Source organism: Eriocheir sinensis, chromosome 49, assembly GCF_024679095.1.
Source record: "Eriocheir sinensis breed Jianghai 21 chromosome 49, ASM2467909v1, whole genome shotgun sequence".
NCBI lineage: Eukaryota > Metazoa > Arthropoda > Malacostraca > Decapoda > Varunidae > Eriocheir > Eriocheir sinensis.
In genome coordinates this window covers 12,711,260-12,736,216 of record NC_066557.1, presented here as the reverse complement: position 1 = coordinate 12,736,216, position 24,957 = coordinate 12,711,260, and the positions used below count along the sequence as shown (strand labels likewise).

The 24,957-nt window shown below is 43.0% G+C and overlaps 1 protein-coding gene and 2 long non-coding RNA genes across 20 annotated transcripts in view; 1 reads left to right on the top strand and 2 right to left on the bottom strand.

Moving 5' to 3' along the window:
* LOC126981975 (chondroitin sulfate N-acetylgalactosaminyltransferase 1-like) overlaps positions 1-12,618 on the top strand; it is a 13,065-nt gene extending 447 nt beyond the window's left edge. The window contains exons 2-10 of one of the 14 annotated variants that reach the window (XR_007734393.1): positions 3,954-4,097; positions 5,043-5,142; positions 5,795-5,971; positions 6,361-6,499; positions 7,873-8,247; positions 9,770-10,021; positions 10,568-10,755; positions 11,252-11,736; positions 12,250-12,618. Coding sequence is in view for 3 of the 14 variants with exons in the window: in XM_050833721.1 (XP_050689678.1) it covers positions 4,025-4,097; positions 5,043-5,142; positions 5,795-5,971; positions 6,361-6,499; positions 7,873-8,247; positions 9,770-10,021; positions 10,568-10,755; positions 11,252-11,381 (1,434 nt within the window). In the remaining 11 variants the exon portion in view is untranslated. Of the gene's footprint in view, positions 1-3,953; positions 4,098-5,042; positions 5,143-5,794; positions 5,972-6,360; positions 6,500-7,872; positions 8,248-9,769; positions 10,138-10,567; positions 10,756-11,251; positions 12,148-12,176 lie in introns of those variants that run through there. The other 13 variants (XR_007734394.1, XR_007734389.1, XR_007734391.1 and 10 more) reach the window with 13 other exon arrangements.
* A 693-nt stretch (positions 12,619-13,311) lies between these two features.
* LOC126981980 (uncharacterized) lies at positions 13,312-14,513 on the bottom strand. Its single transcript, XR_007734406.1, has 2 exons — positions 13,861-14,513; positions 13,312-13,799 (listed from the first exon to the last, which is right to left on the bottom strand). It is a non-coding gene; the product is annotated as an uncharacterized LOC126981980 (long non-coding RNA).
* A 626-nt stretch (positions 14,514-15,139) lies between these two features.
* On the bottom strand, positions 15,140-19,457 carry LOC126981978 (uncharacterized). Of its 5 annotated transcripts, XR_007734400.1 has the most exons (4): positions 19,294-19,456; positions 18,207-18,310; positions 16,971-17,117; positions 15,140-15,728 (listed from the first exon to the last, which is right to left on the bottom strand). It is a non-coding gene; the product is annotated as an uncharacterized LOC126981978 (long non-coding RNA). The 5 variants fall into 5 exon arrangements; XR_007734399.1 differs by having other exon boundaries at positions 15,140-17,117; positions 19,294-19,457; XR_007734404.1 differs by having other exon boundaries at positions 15,140-17,117; positions 19,313-19,457.
* Between the last annotated feature and the right edge of the window lie 5,500 nt (positions 19,458-24,957).

Below are 24,957 nucleotides of genomic sequence, written 5' to 3'. Positions count from 1 at the left end.
GGAGAAGAGAGGAGGGAGAAAGAGGAGGAGGAAGGGAGGAGGAGGAGGAGGAGATGTCACAAGAAGAATATAAAGTAGTATAACACCACCACCACCACCACCACCGCCACCACCACCTTCAACTCCACTCGACAGGGCAGCTTTAAAGGGGATGGAGTTGAGGATATTCCAGCGCTGGCAGTCGTAGTAGTAGTAGTAGTAGTAGTAGTGGTGGTGTCGGTGGTAGTAGTAGTAGTAGTAGTAGTAGTAGTAGACGTAGACGTAGTAGTAGTAATAGTAGTAGTAGTAATAGAAGTAGTAAACACACACACACACACACACACACACACACACACACACTCATACTCTCTCTCTCTCTCCCTCTCTCTCACACACACACACACACACACACACACCCTACACACACACCATATATAATCTTCCCCTAGCTAGACTCCATACCCTCTTTTATCTTATCTCTGTATGGGGCCTACCATATCACACACTGGCTGACTGGCTGACTGGCTGACTCGTCTTTGTCTTCTCCCTTACTCGACCGGTTCTGGCCTAGTTGACTGTGTGAACTTGACTTTAATCCTCTGAAGTCATTACCAAGTGCTCTATCTCACTCTCTTTTACCGCTATAACCTGAGTGACTGTCATACGAGACTGGCAAGACTGTTAAACTGGTCTGTATTTCTAGTGAGTGACTGTTGAACCTGTATTTGTGGGCCTTTGAACCCATTACCAAGTGTTCTATCTCTCTTTTACCGCCATATCCTTAGTGACTGTCATACGAGGCTGGCAAGACTGTAAACTGGTCTGTATATCTCGTGAGTGACTGTTGAACCTGTATTTGTGGGCCTCTGAACCTATTACCAAGTGTTCTATCTCTCTCTTTTGCCGCTAAAACCTGAGTGACTGTTATTAAGAGACTGGTATGACTGTTAAACTGGTCTGTATATCTCGTGAGTGACCGTTGAACCTGTATTTGTGGGCCTCTGAACCCATTACCAAGTGTTCTATCTCTCTTACCGCTAGAACCTGAGTGACTGTTATTACGAGACTGGCAAGACTGTTAAACTGGTCTGTATTTCTAGCGAGTGACTGTTGAACCTGTATTTGTGGCCTTTGAACCCATTACCAAGTGTTCTCTCTCTCTCTCTCTCTCTCTCTCTCTCTCTCTCTCTCTCTCTCTCTCTCTCTCTCTCTCTCTCTCTCTCATTATCTCTTATTCATATTCTCTCATTCTCATTAAATCTCATTCTCATTCTCTCATTCTCATTTTCATTAACTCTCATTATCATTCTCCTTCATTAACATTCTCTCTCTCTCTCTCTCTCTCTCTCTCTCTCTCTCTCTCTCTCTCTCTCTCTCTCTCTCTCTCTCTCTCTCTCTCTCTCTCTTACAGGAGTTATCTTTTTTTTTTTTTTTAATCTATTCTGCTCTCGTAAGTATTTTATCTCTCCACCACTCCACAACCATTTCTCTCCCTAAAAACATGTAACCAACCCCTCTCAGTAATTGGTGCCTGACCTGTGTTGCATTTTCTCCATTCACTGGTTAATATACCTCTAACAATGACATGCATGATTGTGTAACACGGTTGGTTGACGTCGAGTCAAATAGACTATAGACTATTATTTGCGTATGGGTAAGTTTTCTCCTTTCTGCCCCAATACTTCTTTCTGTTTTCTCGTAGTGAGTTTTGATCAAAATTGAGACGCTCTACATAGAAGGCTGTACATGCTTCTACATTAAAAGTAAGACCAGGGTCAATATATAATGAACATTATACGGAGGAAGTGTGAGGGATCAAGGCGAGTGTGGGACATTTCTTCTCAGCTTCTACGGAGTAAAGACAAGGAAATGCTGGTGTTTTTCCATTAAAACTTGTACATACATCCTTAATGCATATACTGCGCAGCAGTTGAATAACTAAAAACATGTGATATGTGGAAGAAATAAGGCAGACAAGCTCATTTCCGCCGACGATCTGGGAGCGAGAAATGTAATATTTTGGGTGGAATTGCTTGCTCCGGCCACCGGCTAAGCTCGGCCCCCCCCTACCTCCCTTGCTTCACCCCACTGTGAAGAGCGATCCGCTGAGGGCCATTCCATTTATTATTCCTCCAAGCTTTCGACAAGACTGGTAAGACTGTTAAACTGGTCTCTGTTTCTAGTAGGTGATTGTTGAACCTATATTTGTGGGCCTTTGAACCTATTACCAAGTGTTCTATCTAGTGAGTGACTGTTGAACCTGTATATGAGGGCCCTTGAACCTATTACCAAGTGTTCAATCTCTTTTACCGCTAGAACCTGATTGACTGTTACTACAAGACTGCCAAGACTGTTAAAGTGGTCTCTATATCTAGTGAGTGACTGTTGAACCTGTATTTAAGGGCCTTTGAACCAATTACCAAGTGTTCTAGCTCTCTCTTACCACTAGAACCTGAGTGACTGTCATAGGAGACTGGCAAAACTGTTAAACTGGTCCGTATATCAGTTAGTGAACCTATTTTGAACTGCGGGGCTGTGTGAACCTGACTGTGGCCCTTTGAACCTATTACCAAGTGTTCTATCTCTCTCTCTCTTTTACCGCTAGAACCTGAGTGACTGTCATAAGAGGCCGGCAAGATTGTTCCACTCTTATCTGACTGTTAGGGGATCGGTTCTTGGCCTCTGTGACAGTTGATTCTATATTTGTAACCCTCTGAACCTATTACCAACTGCTCTATCTCTCTCTCTCTCTCTCTCTTTTACCGTTAGAACCTTATAAATGACTGTCATACGAGGCTGGCAAGACTGTTGAACTGTATATTGAGCCGAGTGATTGTGTGAATCTGACTCTGATCCCCTGAACCTATTACCACGTGTTCTGCCAGTCTCTCTCACTGCCAGGAAGAGAGATATGAGGCACAGTCCTTGATAAAAATGGGGATAACAGAGGAATGGATTAAGTCGGGCAGATGTGGTTAGTGTAGATAGAGCGAGGAAAAATAGAGCTACAAGTGGATAAAAAATGGAGAGCAGTGGATATGAATTTAGGGCAAAATTTTATAAGAAGTTGGAAGGTAAAATAGATAGATAGATAGATAGATAGATAGATAGATAGATAGATAGAGAGAGAGAGAGAGAGAGAGAGAGAGAGAGAGAGAGAGAGAGAGAGAGAGAGAGAACAGCTGGATTAGGATTAGGACTTCTAGGCAGTAATTCAATGTGTCTTGTATGTAGCTATAGATAGATGAAGCTTAAAACCTTCAACTTTAGCACAATCTAAGCCCTGTTTAAAAAAAAAAAAGACAGAGAGAGAGAGAGAGAGAGAGAGAGAGAGAGAGAGAGAGAGAGAGAGAGAAGAAAGCAGGCATTATGAAAGTTAAAACAAAATGTGTTTATCTTTTGCGTCACTGTTGAGAGAAAGAGAGAGAGAGAGAGAGAGAGAGAGAAGAAAGCAGGCATTATGAAAGTTAAAACAAAATGTGTTTATCTTTGCGTCACTGTTGAGAGAGAGAGAGAGAGAGAGTATACAACTGTTGAAACTACTACTACTACTACTACTACTACTACTACTACTACTTTTACTGCTACTACTACTACTACTACTACTACTACTACTACTACTACTACTACTACTACTACTACTTTTACTGCTACTACTACTACTACTACTACTACTACTACTACTACTACTACTACTACTACTACTACTACTACTACTACTACTACTACTACTACTACTACTACTACTACTACTACTACTACTACTACTACTACTACTACACTGCAAATATGAGCTAAAAAAAAGTATAAATCACAACTTACCAAATAGATAACGAAGCTGATGATGATGACGATGATCCTTCAATTCCTGGAAATAGTAATAATAATAAAAATAATAATAATACGTTAAAAAATAATAATAATAATAATAATAATAATAATAATAATAATGTGTTTTTACTATTTTTTCCCAGATAAAACTGACTGAGACGCCTTCGCAGCATCTGGTCTGAGAGAGAGAGAGAGAGAGAGAGAGAGAGAGAGAATGAGGAAGACGTCGTGTTATATCATCTTAGCGATGTCTCTCGTTTTTCTGCTCTACGTCATTCCATGGACAGGTAAGAATGATGATGATGATGATAATAATAATAATAATAATAATAATAATAATAATAATAATAATAATAATAATAATAATAATAATAATAATAACTACACACACACACACATGAATTATTTGATTTGTGAAGAGCGTAATAAAGCTGGATTTAATATTTATCTATATCACATGTTTATCAAATTTATAGCAACACGTGTGTGTGTGTGTGTGTATGTGTGTGTGTGTGTGTGTAATTATTCAATATCAATAGCCACTACTACTACTACTACTTCTACCAACTATAACTAACTATCTAAGTGGGATTATACGCCGGGCTCGCGTGGGTTCCCTCCCCTACCCCCTCGCCCCACGACGATGCGTCCGAGCCAGCCTCCACTCCGCTAGCCCAGCAGTATCACCTGACGGATGAGGCGGCGGTGATGCTCCGAGGCTCAGGACGTTCCAGGCACCACAAGAAAAGGGGGTGGGGGTGTTCGGGGTAGGGGTGCTCTCCTCCCCCCCCCAGCCATGTCAGAGTACTGGATGCCATAGTCATGTCTTTAGAATTCCCTCTCTGCGCCCTCCCCACCCCAACCACGGAGACCTACAACGGGAGGCTGATCGTTGTAGTAGTAGTAGTAGTAGGAGCAGTAGTAGTAGTACGTAGTAGCAGTAGTAGTAGTAGTAGTAGTAGTAGTAGTAGTAGTAGTAGTAGTAGTAGTAGTAGTAGTAGTAATAATAATAATAATAATAATAATAATAATAATAATAATAATAATAATAATAATAATAATAATAATAATAATAATAATAATAAGAATAATAAACAATGTAGAAATTTATTGTAGATATATGTATGTATGTGGCCTATGTATGAATGTGTATATGAATGTATGTATGTATAAATGAAGTCATGTATGTATGTATGTATGTATAATTTCTAACACCCCTTCCCCCTTTTCAGACAGCCACGCCAGCTCCTCCAAGAATGAAGGAGGAGGAGGAGGAGGAGGTGGAGGAGACCCTTCTCTTCCATTCAACTTTCCTCACCCCGTAGAAACGATGTAAGTAGTAGTAGTAGTAGTAGTGGGGGTGGGGGTGGGAGGAGGAGCAGGAGGAGGAGGAAGAGGAAAAAGTGGAGAAGGAAGGAAGTAGATGAGCAGCTAGAAGGAGAAAGAGGAGGAGGAGGAGGAGAAAGAAAGAGGAGAAGGAGGAGGAGGAATTATAATGAGCAGTTAGGAAGAGAACGAGAGGGAGGAGGAAGAGGAGGAGGAGAAGAAGAAAGGATGAAGATGAGCAACTAGGAGAAAGAGGAGGAGGAGGAGGAGGAGGAGGAGGCGGGATGAAGATGAGCAGAAAGAGGGGAGGGAGGAAGAGGAAACGAGTAGGGGAGAAAGAAGAGGAGAAAGAAGAAATGGAGGAGAGGAAATAGAAGATAAGGAGGAGGAGGAGGGAGAGGAAGAGGAATTTTGTATCTGTTGTTTATCATTTAACCTTTACTCTCTCTCTCTCTCTCTCTCTCTCTCTCTCTCTCTCTCTCTCTCTCTCTCTAACATAATCTTATAGCAACATTACACCCAAATTCCCTCCTTCTCCTCCTCTTCCTCCTCCTCCTTCTCCTTCTCCTCCTCCTACTGTAACAAAACAAATAACAAAGCAGATAAGCTTTCTGTTGCCTACAATTCTATGTTTCCATGTTTCCTTCTCTCCCCCCAGGACCGACGGGCTCCCCTTCCGCGCCTACCAGGAGGAGATGCTGTACCAGGTGAGCGGCGAGGGAGAGGCTGGCCGGCAGATCACCATCCACGAGCACGCGCTCATCTCCCACGCCAAGGATGCTGCGATCGGCGCCCTCAACCGCATGCTGCCCGCCTCGTCCTTCCACAGTGGGAGGTAAGTGACACTCTCTCTCTCTCTCTCTCTCTCTCTCTCTCTCTCTCTTAGGTTATTTCTCCTCCTCTCTCTCCTGATCCTTCTTTCTCCTCAGCTTCATCTCTCATCTTGCTCTTTCTTATCAATCTCTTCTCTTCCTTCTACTTCTCCACTTCATCTTCTATCTCCCCCGTTTTTTTCCACTCAAAGCCTCACTCACATCCCACTCACTCCCCACTCATTTTTTTCTGCCTTCCCTTCACGCTCAACACTCCCACTCACTTTTTTTCTGCCTTCCCTTCACGCTCAACACTCCCACTCACTTCCTTCCCTTCCTGCCTTCCATATACACGCCCACTCCATCTCTATCCCTCTCCCACTCCCTCCACTCACTCCCCACTCATTCCCAGGTACCGGTGGCTGCCTGATGGGGTGGAACATGACCTACTTTACCAGGACGAGGTCAGCGGGGCCTCAGCGCGGGTCACCCTCTTCCAGAAGCTGAACAACCCACAGGTCATACGGACAGTGCAAGTGGATGGCACACAGGTGGGTATGGGAGGGAAGGGGGGAGGGGGGGAGGGGGGGGGGGTGATGTGTGTGTGTGTGTGTGTGTGTGTGTGTGTTTTTTATCTCTTTCTTAAAATGTCTCTTTCTGTCTACTCTCTCTCTCTCTCTCTCTCTCTCTCTCTCTCTCTCTCTCTCTCTCTCTCTCTCTCTCTCTCTCTCTCTCTCTCTCTCTCTCTCTCTCTCTCTAAATCTCTCTATTTCTGTCTTCCTTCTCTCTCTCTCTCTCTCTCTCTCTCTCTCTCTCTCTCTCTCTCTCTCTCTCTCTCTCTCTCTCTCTCTCTCTCTCTCTCTCTCTCTCTCTCTCTCTCTCTCTCTCTCTCTCTCTCTCTCTCTCTCTCTCTCTCTCTCTTCTCTCTCTCTCTCTCTCTCAGCTCCTAGCACACCTATATACCCAACAATATCACCATATATAGGATGTGCCGGACATATTCAGCTCTCCACCCACGCTAAAAACCTCGGCATATATTTAGACTCCTACTTGACGTTCGACAGGCACATACCTAAGTGAAACCATAAAGAAAGCAATGGGAACCTTGATGTTTATTAACAGGAACAAAGACCACTCCGACAAAGAGACACGAATCACCATATCCTTCAGTCACTGGTACTCAGCACCATCAAATACGGCATCACCATTTGGGGGACCACCAATTCTGCACCACCAACTTTGCAATGAAAGTAGCAGACGGGAAAGCCAGGAAGTCTGATCACGTCACACCATTATTTAACGAATTGCAGTGGCTCAGAATAAAAGATCTCGTCACCTTCACCTTAGTGGTAACACTTTTTAAACACAAAATAAAAGTTCTCCCAGACCATATCCTCTCCCTTCCAACTGTTAATACTGTAACAAACTCCACAACACGGCAGCAGAACAATCTATATGTCCCCAGAGCAAACAGTGACACAGGAGCGAGAGGTCTTTCTGTACTAGGGCCTACGCTCACTACCTTGTGAAATAAAAGACTCCAACAACTTGACTGCATTGAAAACGAAGCTCAAAAAGAAATTGCTGACTTCTGTATGATAACAATGTATATCTTCTTCATTTATGTCTAATGTGTAATGTATGTGTAGAAAACCATCTTCTAGTGGAAATGAAGTTTATTATTATCATTATTATTATTATTATTATTATTATTGTTATTATTATTATTATTATTATTATTATCATTATTATTACTCTCTCTCTCTCTCTCTCTCTCTCTCTCTCTCTCTTCTATTCTATTCTACTCTTCAATTTATTTCCTCCATTTCTATTTCTATTGATCCACTCACCCATCTCTCTCTCTGTAAATACAACTCTCACACCTGGTACTAACCCCTCCCTCCCTCCCTTCCCTCCCAAACAGACGGTGCACATGGTCCTCTCCCTGAAGGGCCGGCTGGACAAGTACACCACCTTCCTGCACCACCTGTCAACCAACATCCTGCCCCACGACCCTCACCTCACCCTGACCATTGCCTCCTTTGACTCCAACACACATCAAGTCCAGAATCTGACCTCGGCCGGACTTGCCAGCTTCCCGAACTTCCGCTGGAATGTACTGCCGCTGGGGGGGGAGGCTGGGGATTCAGGGGGGTTTTCCAGGGGTAAGGGACTCCACCTGGGGGCCCTCAAGGCAACATCTGCCCCAGGGGATCTGATCTTCTTCTGTGATGTGGATGTTCTGATGAAGGCGGATTTCTTCAGGAGGTGTCGCGCCAATACCTTGCTCGGGAGGCAGGTAATGAGGGAGAGAGGAGGAGGGAAGGAGGGAGAGAGAGAGAGGGAAACTGTGTGTGTGTGTGTGTGTGTGTTTAGCTAATTGTATTTTTTCCTATCTCTCTCTCTCTTTCACAGGGTATAGAAAGTGTGTGTCTGTGTGTGTGTGTATTTACCTGTTTGTAGTCTAGGTGGCCTGAGCTAAGCCGTAATAGTCCCGTCTCCATACCTACATTTATCTAGCCTTTCCTTCATTTGATGGACACTGCTCACCTCCGCCACCTCTTCTCGCAAGCTGTTCTGCGTTAACACTTCTATGTGGAAAACTATACTTTTTCAAGCCACGCAAACAATTAAGTTCCTTTATTAAGTTTCTTTCCATGTCCTCTCAGCCCCTGTGTTCTTGCAGTTAAGAAGAGATCATCTCTATCCACCTCGTCAGACTTATTTACCAACTTATACAACGTGATCAGATCTCCTCTCTCCCTTCTTTGTTCCAGTGTCGTCAAATCCATCTCTTTCAATCTGTCTTCATACGTCATATTTGAGGGTTCTGGAACCATTTTAGTTGCATTTCTCTGTATCCTTTCAAGCTTTCTGATATCCTTCTTTTTGTGAGGTGACCACACAATTGCAGCATATTCAAGCTTTGGTATTATCAATGTTGTTATTATTTTCTTCACCATTTCCTTGTCCATAAAATTAAATGATACCCTTATATTTTGCATCATCCTGTAGGTTTCTCCAAACAGCTTGTTTACATGCTTTTCTGGGATAGTGTGTCTTGCATGTTACTCCCAAATCTTTTTCTTCATGTACCACCTTTAAGTTTTCTCCTCCCATCCTGTATGTTTTCCTCGATCTTTTTATACTTTTCCCAATTTCCATAACATGGCACTTGTTTGCATTAAATTCCATCTCCCATAACTGGCTCCATCTATACACTCTGTCCAGGTCTTTTTGCAGCTCCTCGCAGTCTTCCTCCGTCCTCACTTTTCTTATTAACTTTGCATCATTTGCAGAAAGGCTCATATAACTTTTTGTACCCTCTGGCATATCGTTTATATATATCATGAACATTATTGATGCCAGAACTGAGCCTTGGGGGACTCCACTCTCTACTCTCCTCCAATTTGATTTCTCCTCTCTACTCACTGTCCTCATTTCTCTTCCCATTAAGTAATCCTTCATCCACTCGATAACCCTTCCGCCCATTCCTCCCCACTGCTGTAGTTTCCAGATTAACCTTTTGTGCGGAACCTTGTCAAAAGCTTTTTTCAAATCGAGATATACACAATCAGCCCACCATTCTCTCTCTTGCACCTTGTCTATTGCTCTTGAGTAGAAACATAGTCAGTTATTGTGTGTGTGTGTGTGTGTGTGTGTGTAGAAAGAGAGAGAGAAACAGAGAATGTGCGTGTGTGTATATGTGTGCATGTAGATAAAATATATGTGTGTGTGTGTATGTATGTGTGAATATAGATAAAATATATATGTGTGTGTATCTATATGTATAAACCTAACTCACTCTCTCTCTCTCCCAGGTCTACTACCCCATCATCTTCTCGCTGTACAACCCCAGCCTGGTGTACCCGCTCCTGGACAAGCCGGTGCCCCCCGTGCAGGACCAGCTGGCCGTGGGGGAGCACACCGGGTTCTGGCGGGAGTTCGGGTACGGCATGGCCTGCGTCACCCGGGGGGACTACCTGGGGGCTGGGGGCTACCCGGACATCAGGACCTGGGGCGGGGAGGACGAGGCGCTCTACCAGCAGTTTTTGACCAAGGACCACATCAAGGTGAGGACAGGGAGTGTACGCCTGGGGGTGTGTTGCTTCACTCACTTGCCGCCCGAACGCCAGACACACTCTCCCCCGAAACTGACCTCTCTTTTTTGACCAAGGACCACATCAAGGTGAGGATAGGGAGCAGTACGCCTGGGGGTGCGTTGCTTCACTCACTTGCCACCCGTACTCCAGGCACACTCTCCCCCAAAACTGACCCTCTTTTGGCCAATCTCTACTTTTATCTTTTTTTTTAGAAGCAGCATTTAGCAAGTTTTTTTCTACACCTTTTTTTATGCCTTTGAGTTGCTTCCTTTCCTGTAAAAATAAATAAATAAATAAATAAATAAAAAAATCCCGATGGTCCCTCTGAGTGACCTCCCACGTATCTGCCCTGTCCGTTTCTAGTTCCTTCGGGCAGTAGGATCGATCAACTTCCCCCAGCCATGAGCTATGTACCTTGGTTTCCTCCACTTAGGATTGCCTCGTCCAGAAACAACCCGATGACTGTTTCCATTCCTATTCCCAGCTATTCCCATTCCAGCTGTTCCACTCTTCCAGGTGATTCGTGCACCCGACCCATCCCTGTTCCACCTGCACCATGCCAAGGAGTGTTCTGAGGGGCAGGGCGTGGCATACGTGGCCTGCCTCAAGTCCCGTGCCAACACTGAGGGCTCCAAGGTTCAACTCGGTCTGACACTGCTCAAGGCACACCACGGCACTGATATAGAGGGCGTGCTTAGTAAGAGGTGAGGAGGGGGAAGAGAGAGCTAGGGGAGGAAAAGGGAAAGGAAAATGTGGGGAAAGGGAGGGGAAGGGAAGGGAGAGGGAGGAGTGTAGGAAAGAGAAGGAAGGGAAGGGATGGGAAGGAAAGGAAGGAAGGAAGAGATTGGGAAGGAGAGGGAAGGGAGGACTGTAGGAAAGAGAAGGGAAGGGAGGAGGAGGAGAGGGAAGGAAGGTTAAGAAGGGTTTGGGAAGGAGAGGGAAGGGAAGGGAGGAAGAGAAGAGTTTGGGAAGGAGAGGGAAGGGAGGAGTGTAGGAAAGAGAGGGAAGGGAAGGGAGGAAGAGAAGAGGGAAGGAAGATTAAGAAGAGTTTTGGAAGGAAAGGGAAGGGAGGAAAGGAAGAGGGAAGGGGAGGAGGGTAGGGAAGGGCCAAGGAGTGCCATGCAATCTATGTAATCCAAGTTAAATCCTATCTCTATGTAATCCTAAATCTCTCTATCCTTTTATCTTTTTCTTTGTCAGGTTCTACTACTTCTGGTTGGTGCCATATCTCGGTGGCCTGCTCACTGTGTCCCTGCTCACCAACCTCCTGCTGGCCACCCTCCTGCTAACATGGGCCAGGAGAGCCGCAAGGGTGGCCAAGAAAGTTTAATAAAGCTCAAGTGTTGCTGTAACGTGTGTGGTTCTAAAGTGAGTACGCCGTGTGGTCCTCAAGGGCAAAGTGGATACAGCGTAGAGAGGAACTGTTGGAAGTGGATACACCTTGGGGACGAAAAGGCTAGAATATGGTACAGAAGAAAAAAGAAAACTGAACAAAACCAAAAGACACAACAACGCCAATCAACAATCAAGAATAAGTCATAAGTGGGAGCCGTTACAAAGGCAATCCCACGCCTTCTACTGGACTGGACTGGACTAGAGTGGATATGCATGTGTGAGTCTAAGAAGGTTGAAGTATTACTGTAATGTGTGTGGGTATAAAGTGAGTACGCCATGTGATCCTTGAGGTTAGAGTGGATATAGTGTAGGGAAGAAGTACTGTGTGTGGTTCTAAAGTACATACGTCTTGTGGTCCTTGAGGTTAGAGTGGATATAGTGTAGGGAAGAAGTACTGTGTGTGGTTCTAAAGTACATACGTCTTGTGGTCCTTGAGGCTAGAGTGGATACAGTGTAGGGAAGAAGTACTGTGTGTGGTTCTAAAGTACATACGTCTTGTGGTCCTTGAGGCTAGAGTGGATACAGTGTAGGGAAGAAGTGCTGTGTGTGGTTCTAAAGTACATACGTCTTGTGGTCCTTGAGGCTAGAGTGGATACAGTGTAGGGAAGAAGTGCTGTGTGTGGTTCTAAAGTACGTACATCTTGTGGTCCTTGAGGCTAAAGTGGATACAGTATAGGGTAGAAGTGCTGTGTGTGGTTCTAAAGTATACATACGTCTTGTGGTCCTTGAGGCTAGAGTGGATACACTGTAGGGTAGAAGTACTGTGTGTGGTTCTAAAGCACATACGTCTTGTGGTCCTTGAGGCTAGAGTGGATACAGTATAGGGTAGAAGTGCTGTGTGTGGTTCTAAAGTACATACGTATTGTGATCCCCGAGGTTAGACTGGGTACAGGAGGTGTGATTCTAAACAGTATTCAGCTCAAGAACAATAATTCTAAGCAGTATGCAGAACAGGAAGGGAAGAGACTGTGGCTTAGAGGCCAGCGTGCTGGTGTGGTGAGCCCGAGAACTTAGATGGTGACAATTTTCAATCACCAAGAGGCAGAAGATAACGGACATGCTGCCCAGATCTTCAGTCAACCCTAACTTAAGCGACTTCATTCAAGGAGAGCACTGGGGGGCAGCATGGGCCAAGCAAGGGTCCAACACCACGGAAGCCACTAAAAATAAAATTCGCCTGTGCCACTAATGGACTGGGCCCATCTTCGAGGCCCCTCAAGTGAAGACGGACTTGATAGAGAGAGTGTTAAGAGTGCCATTCAACATCTAACCATAAGAACAAAAGTGAATGAATGAAGAATGAATGATGATAAAGTTATAAAATGTTCTTGAGGAGATGGCTAGAAAACTGTCATTAATGTCTCTCATAGAAAAAAAGAATTAAATGAAAAACTAAATGAATGAATGAGAATGATTTGGGTTTTGTAAGGGAAATGGCTTAGGCAATGGCTTAGGCAATGGCTTAGGAAATTATTTGGTTGTGCATTTAGTCTCTGATTGTGATATGTTATAATAAGTCATAACACACACACACACACACACACACACACACACACACACACACACGGCCCGGTAGCTCAGTGGATAGTGTCTGCCTCACAACCAGAAGGACCGGGGTTCGATTCCCTGGCCGGGTGAAGCTAAGTTAGGTTTTTCTTCTTTCACGTGTAGCTCCTGTTCACCTAGCAGTGAGTAGGTACGCGACGTAAGGCAAGGAGTTGTGACCTCGTTGTTGTGGTGTGTTGTGTGTGAGTGGTCTCAGTCCTACCCAAAGATCGGTACTATGAGCTCTGTGCTCTTCCATAGGGGAACGGCTGGCTGTCTCCAGAGAGACCCGCAGCAGACCAAGAGTTGAATTACACACACACACACACACACACACACACACACATATATATTCAAAGTTGTGCTCCAATCAGTCATGTAAGTATTTCTATATATGTACAAGAAGTTTGTATACATGACTGGCTCCTCCACACACACACACACACACACACGAACACAATGATTGCCAATATACTGTTGATTAATTATGTAAACCAATGTGATTTCTGAATGTTGTTAAGTACTGCAAAAGAGATAATAATAATAATAATAACAATACTACTACTAATAATATTAATAATAATAACAAAACAACTTCAGAGTATTATATAAATCTTCCAATGCCATTTTCATGTTTGTATTTTAAATAGATGTGCATTTTTCCATACACACACACACACACACACACACTACAGACATACATACATACATACACACACATACCTTCCTACCTTTCTAAACTCACACACACACACACACACACACACACCACATACATACATACATACACACACACATGCCTTCCTACCTTTCTAAACACACACACACACACACACACACACACACACACACACCACATACCTTCCTACCTTTATAAACTCAAACACACACACACGCACACACACACACATTGTTAGGTGCTTCCATGCTAGTATTCCCAAGTATTATCATTATTACTTCTTTTATCATCATTATCAGTATGCATTCTTCCATATACGTGACGCTGTGGTGTCTATGTATATTTAAGTATATCTGTATATTGTGCCATAAGGTTGTTTGCTGTATTCATTGATGTGGCTGTATTACTTAGTCAAAACAGGCATTGGAGTCCACTATGTATGATATCTGGTGGGTGTGTTATTTGCTTGTGATATGTATACACACTCATACATACATATATACATTCAGTTATGAGGAATTTATTTTTATATTTCTTTTTCTGTACTTAAATACATACATACATATATACATACTCTCTCTCTCTCTCTCTCTCTCTCTCTCTGCATACATAATTATATACTTCAAATGTATGTAATTATGTCTTTTTCTTTCTTCTTCTCTCTATCTATTTATACATATACATACATACCTCCATTCCATGTATGTATCTATCTATCTATACATGCATACAGACATATATTGTGTACCATTCATATAGTTTTCATTTTTCATCAATAAAAAAGAATGATGAACCTGGAATGATGTTATTAATCCTGCTATTATTATTATCATTATTATTATTATTATTGGGTATATTTAGAGTAAGAGAGAAAACATATCTTTGTCATGCTTGAACTCATAATCTCTCTCTCTCTCTCTCCCATTACGACTATTTCCTCAAGTTACAGAGAAGATTAACATGGTAGCTGCGGGGAACATGTTTCTTAAAGGCCCTCCCCTCTTAGTGAGAATAATGAGAAAAAATCATCACTCACGCAAACCATTTCATAATATATATCAACGCATTTGTGATCAGTTTATGCATCACCTGTTTTTTTTGGGGTTTATATCATGGCAAAAATTTGGCCCGTCACTGGTATAAGGTAAAGCCACATATTTGGCCCGTCACTGCTACCAGGTTAAATGATCATTTTGTTGAATAATTTTCTAAGTTCATTAAGAGTCAGTGTCTTTTCACATAAGCCTTTTCTAGTTAATATTTGCTTCCTTTGATTTCTAGTTTACTTTACCAAATTTAAATCCAATGGCCACTTTATTTTCTAACTGATAATCTTGTATAAGAAGTTTTTTCGTTCAGTTAATAATCATAAGTTCCGAGAAGCATTTTTAGTAGCGCATGAATTTTGAGAGATGAGGCGCATTGCAGTCCATGATCTCATTAGCTACGTGTGATAAATATACAGACCATGTCTTCAGAAATATATTTGAATGTTTATATACATACAAAAATACCTCACACTTTCTTCCTCATCCACTAAGAGCAAAACACAACAATGAAAACCTTGCTGTAAGTGATGCTGAGTTAGGACACACACACCCACACCCACAAACACACACCAACGCTGACCTGATCAACCATAGGACACTACCGTAATGTGGTCAACCATAACACACTACCGAAATGTGGTCAACCATAAGACACTACAGAAACAGAACAACCATAACACACTGCTGAAATGTGGTCAACCATAGCACACTGCTGAAACGTGGTCAACCATAACACACTACCTGGTCAACCATAAGACACTACCGAAACATGGTCAACCATAACACACTACCGAAACGTGATCAACCATAACACACTACCGAAACGTAACAACCATAAGGCACTACCGTAATGTGGTCAACCATAACACTACCGAAATGTGGTCAACCATAACACTACCAAAATGTGGTCAACCATAACACACCATCGAAACCTGGTCAACCATAACACACTATAGTCGGTTTCATTCCATTTGTCCACTCGCAAACCTCGATGTGGTACCTGCGACACCTGGGGAAGGGCGGAGGTCAAAATATAGCATTTTGCAAAACTGGGATAAAAACATTCTTATACCATGTAGAAATAATCCCCGTGCAATGTTTTCCTTGCAGCACAAATTTTAAATGTCTGGTGCGGGTTTATGGACCGAGTTAAAGATCCTTATATTTTTTAATTGATCATATCTCCTTTCGATAAATTTTGTCTTTTTTAATCGCAGAAAATCTAAAATCAATCAGATTTAAGTGAAAAGTTCAGGGAATGTTGATTGTACAAGTAGCTAGGGACCTATGACTAGACATTTCTTGATAGGGCAAAGGAGATAGGAGTATTAAGAGGAAAAATTGACAAAAAACACGATTTTACGCAATGATCGACGAACATAATAAAAGAAATACCATTATGCCTTTCTGTATAGGAAACTTTCAGAATATTTTCCATAGGGCCCTAGGCATACCTAATGACTATTCACAGCTAAAAAATGAAAGTGCTTGGTTATGTATTAATGGTGCTGTGTAATTTTAAGTGTCGCTACATGTATACGCACATGTATATGTATAAGTATACATATAAGTATACATACTACATTGTTCTGGCTCGTACAAAATGTAGGCAACATAAATGCCTACTTACCTGCAAAGTTTCATCGCACTACCCCAGATAGTTTAGTTAGATGACCTCAGGTGTCCTGTACCCCCTTAATAGTTTATCACATGAAGATCAACTTTTTTATATTTTCAGTGACATATTTGAATGCTTGTGTGTATAAAGAAACCTCAAGCCCTCTTATATAAACTGCAACTGTACTGATTTGCATTAATACTATACCATGCAAGCACACGAAAGACAGTCTTGTATCAAACAGTATAGTCAAATCATACTCGAACGAATTATAGTATTCCAAATACTGTACCTGTAATTCATATCAGTGCAGATATATAAATTGATATCTGGCTCTCCAAGTGCCTATACTTAAGGAATTTTGATAACTTATTGCAAACATGGGTAATATTTGAAGTAACCTACAGTAGCATCACATTCAATAGTTATTAGTTACTATCTCATGTTATTTCCAATATTAATCGTTATTTACATGCAGTAAACTTTTAAAATACCCTTTATTTGCACTTGCATAACCATATGTCTTTTAACCCCTTGACTGGGGATTTGCTACAAGGAGACCTCACCAAGCTACAGGAATGGAACAAAAGCTGGCTGCTATAATTCAATGAAGAAAAATGTAAAGTCATGCACCTTGGGAGGGGATATCCAGCATACCAATACCACATGGGAAACACTCCACTAGCCACCACAGTGGAAGAGAAGGACCTGGGAGTATGAGTTACCAGGCTACCAGTGAAGTCGAAATCCGTGCCAATCACAGTGGACGGGTTAATGTACCTGAAATCAGTGAAATGAGATGAATTATAGGCATTTGAGAAGCAATAGATCGCTCGAGTAAGACCTGACTACACTGTTTGATACAAGCTTGTTTTTTCTTGTGCTTGTATGGTGTATTATCCATGCAGATCAGAATGTTTGGGATTTATAAAGACTGAGGTTTTTTTTTTTGTATACATAAACATTCAAATATATCATTGAAAAATCAGCTTGGGTATCTATTTCAACAGTTCATGTATTCACAGACTAGAAATGCACAGGTGCCACATCTGTCAAAAGTCCTGCTTCGTTTATGGACAAATGAAATTACACAGTCTGACGCACACACCAACACATACACATACACCCTACACCACACACAGCAATTTGCACAGGAATTCACACAGACAGATATTTACAAAGGAATTCACACACAGCAATTTACACAGGAATTAACACGTCAACAGCACGGCGACTTACACGACGAGAACCACGAAAGTGACCATGACAGTGATGATAAATGATGATGATAAATTAAATAATAAATAAATGATAAATGAAATGGTGATAAATGAGTTCGTAAGCTCCTGAACCAGACAAAATACTACTACGAAACTTCCTTGTATTGCGCTAAGAATTTACTCATTTATTTATTTTTTTACAGCGAGGTAGACAGCTCTAGGGCACTAAAACAGAGGCAACAAAAAAGTCTGTCAAGCGCTTCTCAAAAAAAAAAAAAAAAAAAAAAAAAAAGCAGGTCAAAAGAGAGCTCAATTTCGGGTCACGATACAAAGTGGATGAAATTTTAGCAAGCCACACCCTAGGAAGTCTCTTTAGTGTCTGGTAATAAGAGGAAAAAACAGATTATTGTGGAGAATTTGGTTTAGTTTGGGTGCTTACAATAACTCGAACGTTCCTCATAGTATTGTGCTCGGGATTGATATGAAAAGGATGAAATTTTAGCAGGCCACGCCCTACGAAGTCTCTTTAGTATCTGGTATTAAGAGGAAAAAATGGATCATTGTAGTGAATATGGTTTGGTTTGGGTGCGTACAATGCCTTCGTGTGAACCGTGAAACTGGCCCAGAGAAACACACTTATTTTCCTTACAACTAAACAGCCACAGAGACGCTGCCGCAGTATAACAGGCATGTTTTTCCCTCTCTTCTTTCCATCGTTCTTGTTTTCTTCCTTCCCTCCCTCGCTGCCTCGGCCTGGAAGGAAATCTAACATTAGTCAAGTTAACGGCAACGTTGGTATTGGCATATGACCTGGCCCTGACCTGACGACCCCTGAAAGAGTGCGGAGAACCACAGAACCACAGGATGAAAAGTAAAGATCAAAGAAGGTGTGGAAATTAATACTTTTGAAATATTTTCACACTATGATCTCCAGATTTCTACTCTTTTTACTCCTTTCTAAGTTCTGCAGCAAGTTTTAATTTTAACACAATCAAGAACAATCATTCAACTCATCACATGTCAAAAATTACACTCCTGAATGCCCTAAGTCACTCACAATCCCCCAAAATGTTGACTGTTTTTCAATATTTTTGCTTCACAATCCCAAGAAACTATTTTTTTTCTACTCATTTCTAGACATTGCAGCAAGTTCTAATTTCAACACAATCAGTATCAATCATTCAACTCAACACACACCAAAATCCACAATCCTAGGTACACACAATCACTCACAATCTTTAAAAATGTCAACAGATATAAGATGTTGCCACCCCCTCTGATAATTTCACATCCTTTTAAAATTCACTGATATTCTGAGGCTTTTTTTTTCTCCTTTCTAGACCGCCCAGCAAGTTCTTATTCACACACAATCACGTCCAACTATTCAGCTCCACAATCCTTGACACACACAATCGCTCACAATCCCCCAAAATGTCAACTAGTGTGAGTGTTGACATTACTGGCAAAGGAAAATCACAATCCTCGCTAACAGACACAGCTCCAGACCATACAGACCTCCCTGCGGCCTGCCACAGCCTTACAGCCTCGCCCCTGCCACAGCCTTACAGCCTCGCCCCTGCCACAGCCTTACAGCCTCGCCCCTGCCACAGACATTTAAACAGCCCATACAGACCTTGCCAACAGCCACACAGCCTTGCCATAGACACAGACACCTCAACAGCCCACACAGACCTTGCCAACAGCCACACAGCCTTGCCACAGACACATTTACAGACCTCCTCGCCACAGCCTCACCGCTGCCAACAGACACCGTAACTTTTCCACCCGAGGAACAGGATCAAGGGACAACAGTTAAGCGCGGGAGAATTGTTTGTTGTGTTGATGAGTGGACGGACGGAGAGGACAAAAGAGGAGAGAAGGACGCCTATGGCAGGGTGAGTAGGGATAGAGTGAGCACAAGTTAATATGGTGACTGTGTCCCGCCACCAGGCGTGTGGCTAACAGTCGGGGTCACCCGCCCAAGGGTGTGGGTGAAAATCGTGGCTGTGTCCCGCCCACGGGTGTGGGGGGGAGAGTCGGGGCTGTGTCCCGCCCACGGGTGTGGGGGGGCTGAGAGTCGGGGCTGTGTCCCGCCCACCGGTGTGGGGGGTGAGAGTCGGGGCTGTGTCCCGCCCAGGCGTGTGGGTGACAGTCGGGGCTGTGTCCCGCCCACGGGTGTGGGTGAGATGTTGGTAAGGTCATGTCCCTAATTCGCACGTGTAGCGGTAAGGCCCGGGCGAGGCGGTGACTTGGGTGTAGCGGGAAGGCCTTTTTTTTTTTTTTTTTTTTTTTTTACAACAGAGACAGCTCAAGGGCACAAAAAAGGAAACAACAATAAAAAAAAAGCCCGCTACTCGCTGCTCCCCAAAAAATAATCAAAAGAGGTGGCCGAAAGAAAGGTCAATTTCGGGAGGAGAGGTGTCCTGATACCATCCTCTTGAAAGAGTTCAAGTCGTAGGCAGGAGGAAATACAGATGAAGGAAGATTGTTCCAGAGTTTACCAGCGTGAGGGATGAAAGAGTGAAGATGCTGGTTAACTCTTGCATAAGGGGTTTGGACAGTATAGGGATGAGCATGAGAAGAAAGTCGTGTGCAGCGGGGTCGCGGGAGGGGGGGAGGCATGCAGTTAGCAAGTTCAGAAGAGCAGTCAGCATGAAAATATCGATAGAAGATAGAAAGAGAGGCAACATATATTTGAATGTGTGTGTGTGTGTGTGTGTGTGTGTGTGTGTGCCTATCGGCTGTTTGGTTCAGCTTTCGTAAGGTCAACTTACTTGGAGACGCGTTTAACTTCATTTTTGGCCTTTAGAAATGACTGATATAAGAGGAGGAAGCATCTTTCCCATCCCCCTTCTCTTTTTGTACTTGTTCTCGTTAGCGAAATTTATTTAAATGTATTTTTAAAACGTAAATTTTCAGCCAGACGGCTGCCGTATACCTGAATAAACCGTATATTATTACACACACACACACACACACACACACACACACACACACACACACACACACACATTAATATATATGTTTAATCTTCCCTTCAGTCTTTCTTTAAAAACAGGTCATGCTTGGAGAGAGAGAGAGAGAGAGAGAGAGAGAGAGAGAGAGTAATAAGGTGATTGTCATTCGAGCTTTTAGAGAAATTGATCCTCTCCCCCTTTCCCTCCTCCTCCTCCTCCTCCTCTTTTTATTTACTTAAGATAATACTTGCAAATGGAAGCGAGAGCAGACAAAGGTTCAATAAACTCTAATGACGAAGGTTAATAAGCAAACACACACACACACACACACACACACACACACACGCACAGATTTCACAGTGAGCTTTTGAGTCCTGTGTGACCGTGATGGGTGATATATTTAAAGCTGTTTGTGTGTGTGTGTGTGTGTGTGTGTGTGTGTGTGTGTGCTGTTCATGGGCCAAAAAAAAGAAAAAAGCCCGCTAACACTGATCCTATAAGAGAAAGTAGAGATGAGTGACCAAAAGAGAGGTCATTTTCTTGTGGTGATGCGTCTTGATCTTCTCCTCAAGTCAAGTCATAGGTAGAGAAGTCTAGTCATAATCAGAAATGTCAAGTCGTAGGCAGATGAGTCAAATCGTAGGCAGAAAGTAACCCTTGACTTCCAAACATTCCCGCGACCCCCCACCAGCAGTAGCCCAACGGTGGAGGAAAACCGTGACCCTGGACCCCCTGGCGTGGCGTATATCCCAACCTCTTTAGAATGAAATGACTTTTTTGTGAATCCCCCATTGCCGGGCTAACGAGGTGACGGAAGGTTTGCAAAGGGTGAGTCGTTACCTTACTGATACCTCATGGTGTGGCTGGAGAGAGACAGAGATAGACAGAGAGCGAGAGACAGAGATAAAGAGAGAAAGAGAGATATGGATTCGACTAATTAAACGTGGCTGGCGGTGTCTGTAGAATTTCATACCTCCGAATTTGCTTAATGTTCCTCTCCTGACACAGTGTTTTAAAGGAACTGGTAGGCAATCTGGTGTGGGGAATCTTATTGAATCATGGCATAAAGAAAACCTATCTGGCTATGTCCGTAGAATTTTACTCCTCTCTGTCTAGGTAAAGTTTCAACCGTGACAGACTGGTCGGTATACGCTTCCGCCTCTCATGTTAACTATTTCCAAAGGCCAAGAGGGAGATCAGTCGGGTTTTAATGAGTGGTCTTTTGGGTTCATGGTACAGAGGAAGGGTCAAACTACCACCAGGGTCATTCAACTACCGCTGGAAATGCCGAAAACTCCCACGAGAGCCTTGTCAAATAATGTCAAATATGTTTTTTTTCTTTTTATTATTTTCGTTTTTATTTTTATTTTCTTCACTGGTTCTTCTTACCTCCTCCTCCTCCTTCTCCTCTTTTCTTTTTCTTCTCTCTTCTTTGTTTATTTATTTACACGTATGTCTTACCTGTCGTTCTTAATTTCCTCCTCCTGCTCCTCCTCCTCCATGCCCTCCTCCTCCTCCTCTTCCTCCTCCTCCTGCTCTTTCATCTCCCTCCTCCGTCTAGTTCGTTAATCCGTCGTGTCCATTAATATCGCTTCGAGCTTTCCGTTATTAAGTAGAAAATATGAGTGAGGCGAGATTTCATAACACACCTCCACCACCACCACCACCACCACCCCGATTACCACCACCATCACTACCACCACCACCACTACCACCACCACCATCACCACCACCCCGACCTATTGTAATTTATACGTTTTCTGCTGTAACCACCACCACTACTACTACTACTATTACTACTACTACTACTACTACTGCTACTACTACTACTACTACTACTACTACTACTACTACTACTACTATCACCACGCCACGTTCTTTTCTCGTTCATCGCGTGATCGGCCGCGGCGGAATATTGGTCGGGCCGTTCTTCTTAACGCTAGATAATATAGGAGGCTGGGGAACCCCTTATATTTGTGTGCCCTAGGCTTACCGTGGACAGGAAAGGTTCACGAGTAATCTGTTTTTTCACGGTATATTTTCCGTATTTCTCCTTCTTTTTTATTTCCCTTATTTTTTCCCTTTCTTTCTCGTCACCCCTTTGTGTTTCCCGTTCTTTCCTTCTCTCTTTCCTTCCCTTTCTCTCCCTTCACCATTTCATATTTCCCGTTTTTCCTGTATTTTTTTTTTACTTCATGCCCAAGCTTACTTTCCTTTCCCTTCGTTTTTTTTATAATTTCCAGTTCTTTCTTTTCCTTCACTCCTTTCCTTCCCTTATTTTCCCTTCCTTTTCCTTCCCTTCCTTTTCCCTTCATTCCTTTCCTTCCCTTATTTTCCCTTCCTTTTCCTTCCCTTTTTTTCCCTTCATTCCTTTTCTTCCCTTATTTTCCCTTCCTTTTCCTTCCCTTCCTTTTCCTTTCACTCCTTTCCTTCCCTTATTTTCCCTTCCTTTTCCTTCCCTTCCTTTTCCCTTCATTCCTTTCCTTCCCTTATTTTCCCTTCCTTTTCCTTCCCTTTCTTTTCCTTTCATTCCTTTTCTTCCCTTCTTTTCCCTTCCTTTCCTTCCTTCCCTTCTCCCTTCACTCCTTGTCTTCCCTTCTTTTCCCTGCCTTTTCCCTCCCTTCCTTTTCCCTTCATTCCTTTTCTTTCCTTCTTCTCCCTTCTCTCCCCTTCATTTCTTTCCTTCCCTTCTCCTTTGACTTCTTTTCTTCCCTTCTTTTCTCTTCACTTTGCTTCCCTTCCTTTTCCTTCCCCTCCTGTAAAACTATATATTAAGTTAAAACAATTAGCTTAGAACTTACATCACTTCTCCTCCTCCTCCTCCCCCCTCCTCCTCCTCCTCTTGTTCCTGCTTCTGTTTCGTATTTTCCCTCTTATTAGTTTTATTAACCTACAAAACACCTTATTTATTCATTGATCCATTTAATTTAACTATATACGACCTCCTCCTCTTCCTCCTCCTTCTCCTCTTCCTCCTCCTCCTCTTCCTGCTGTTGTTGTTTCATATTTTCCCTCTTATTAGTTTTATGAATCTATACAATACCTAATTTATTCTTTGATCCATATATTGTGCTGCATACGACCTCTTCCTCCTCTTCCTCCTCCTGCCCCTGTTGTTTAATATATTCCCTTTTATTAATCTCTATGGCAAGTTTTTAATTCATTGACCCATATATCTTTAGTGCATACGAGCTCCACCTCCTCCTTCTCATCCTTTTCTTCCTCCTCCTCCTCTTCATTCTGTTGTTGTTTTATATTTTTCGCTTATTATTTTTATTAGTCTGTCTCCTGGTCCCTACACGTTTTTCCCACTCTTTATTCCGTGAGTCGTGATTCGTGCAGTAATCTGAGGGGGAAAGAAAGTCAACGAGGGAAACCAACAAAGAAACGGCGATTAACAGCTACTAATGGTTTTGTGGCCCTTGTTTGACGCAGAATGGGAGGGAATTAAGGGAACAGAGGAAAGGGAGAGAGAGAGAGAGAGAGAGGGGGGGAGGTATGGCGCTGTGTGTGTGTGTGTGTGTGTGTGTGTGTGTGTGTGTGTGTGTGTGTGTGTGTGTGTGTGTGTGTGTGTGTGTGTTTACAATCTTCCATGCATAGTTACGTCTCTCTCTCTCTCTCTCTCTCTCTCTCTCTCTCTCTCTCTCTCTCTCTCTCTCTCTCTCTCTCTTCGTTTCATTAGTTCTCCTTCATTCCTAATTGATATCTTGTCAACATTTATTTATTAATTTTGATTTTCACCTTTTTACGCGCGGCCGCTGTGACAGGTGTGTGTGTGTGTGTGTATGTGTGTGTGTGTGACAGGTGTAGGTGACAGGTGTGGGTATGTGTGGTGAGGGAGACATGTGTGGGTGACAGGTGTGTGTGTGACAGGTGAAGGTGACAGGTGTGGGCGTGTATGCTGAGGGAGACACATTCTGAGAAACAAGTATATTAAGATGTCTTGATGGGTGAAACTTGTCATGGCTTTTAATTTATTTATTTAATTGCGTTCTGCGTATGACACCGGTGGCTTTCTTGATGGGGCGTGATGGTCTACTCCAGTCCGTTATGGCGCAGGCAAGTGTTTATAGTGGCGAAATCTTGCTTGGCTCACGCTACCTCTCGGAGCTCCTCTTTGACCCTCCTTTTAGAGAGAAAATCTATAGTCCGGGTTGATAGGTGGTCTTCAGGGCAGCACTCAGGGCCACTCGGCGGTGACTGAAAAATCCCATATGTGGCGGCGGGCGGGACGCGAACACACACACACACACACACACACACACACACACACACACACAGACACACACACAGAGCAGTACGTAATCAGCAGGCGACATACGAGGCGTAAAATTAGCTTTGCGTATAAAAGTGAGTCAACCGTTCACTTGGGACTCACGGGTCATTAGAGAGAGAGAGGGAGAGGGGGAGGAGGAGGATAAGGGGAGGGAGAGGAAGAGGAGG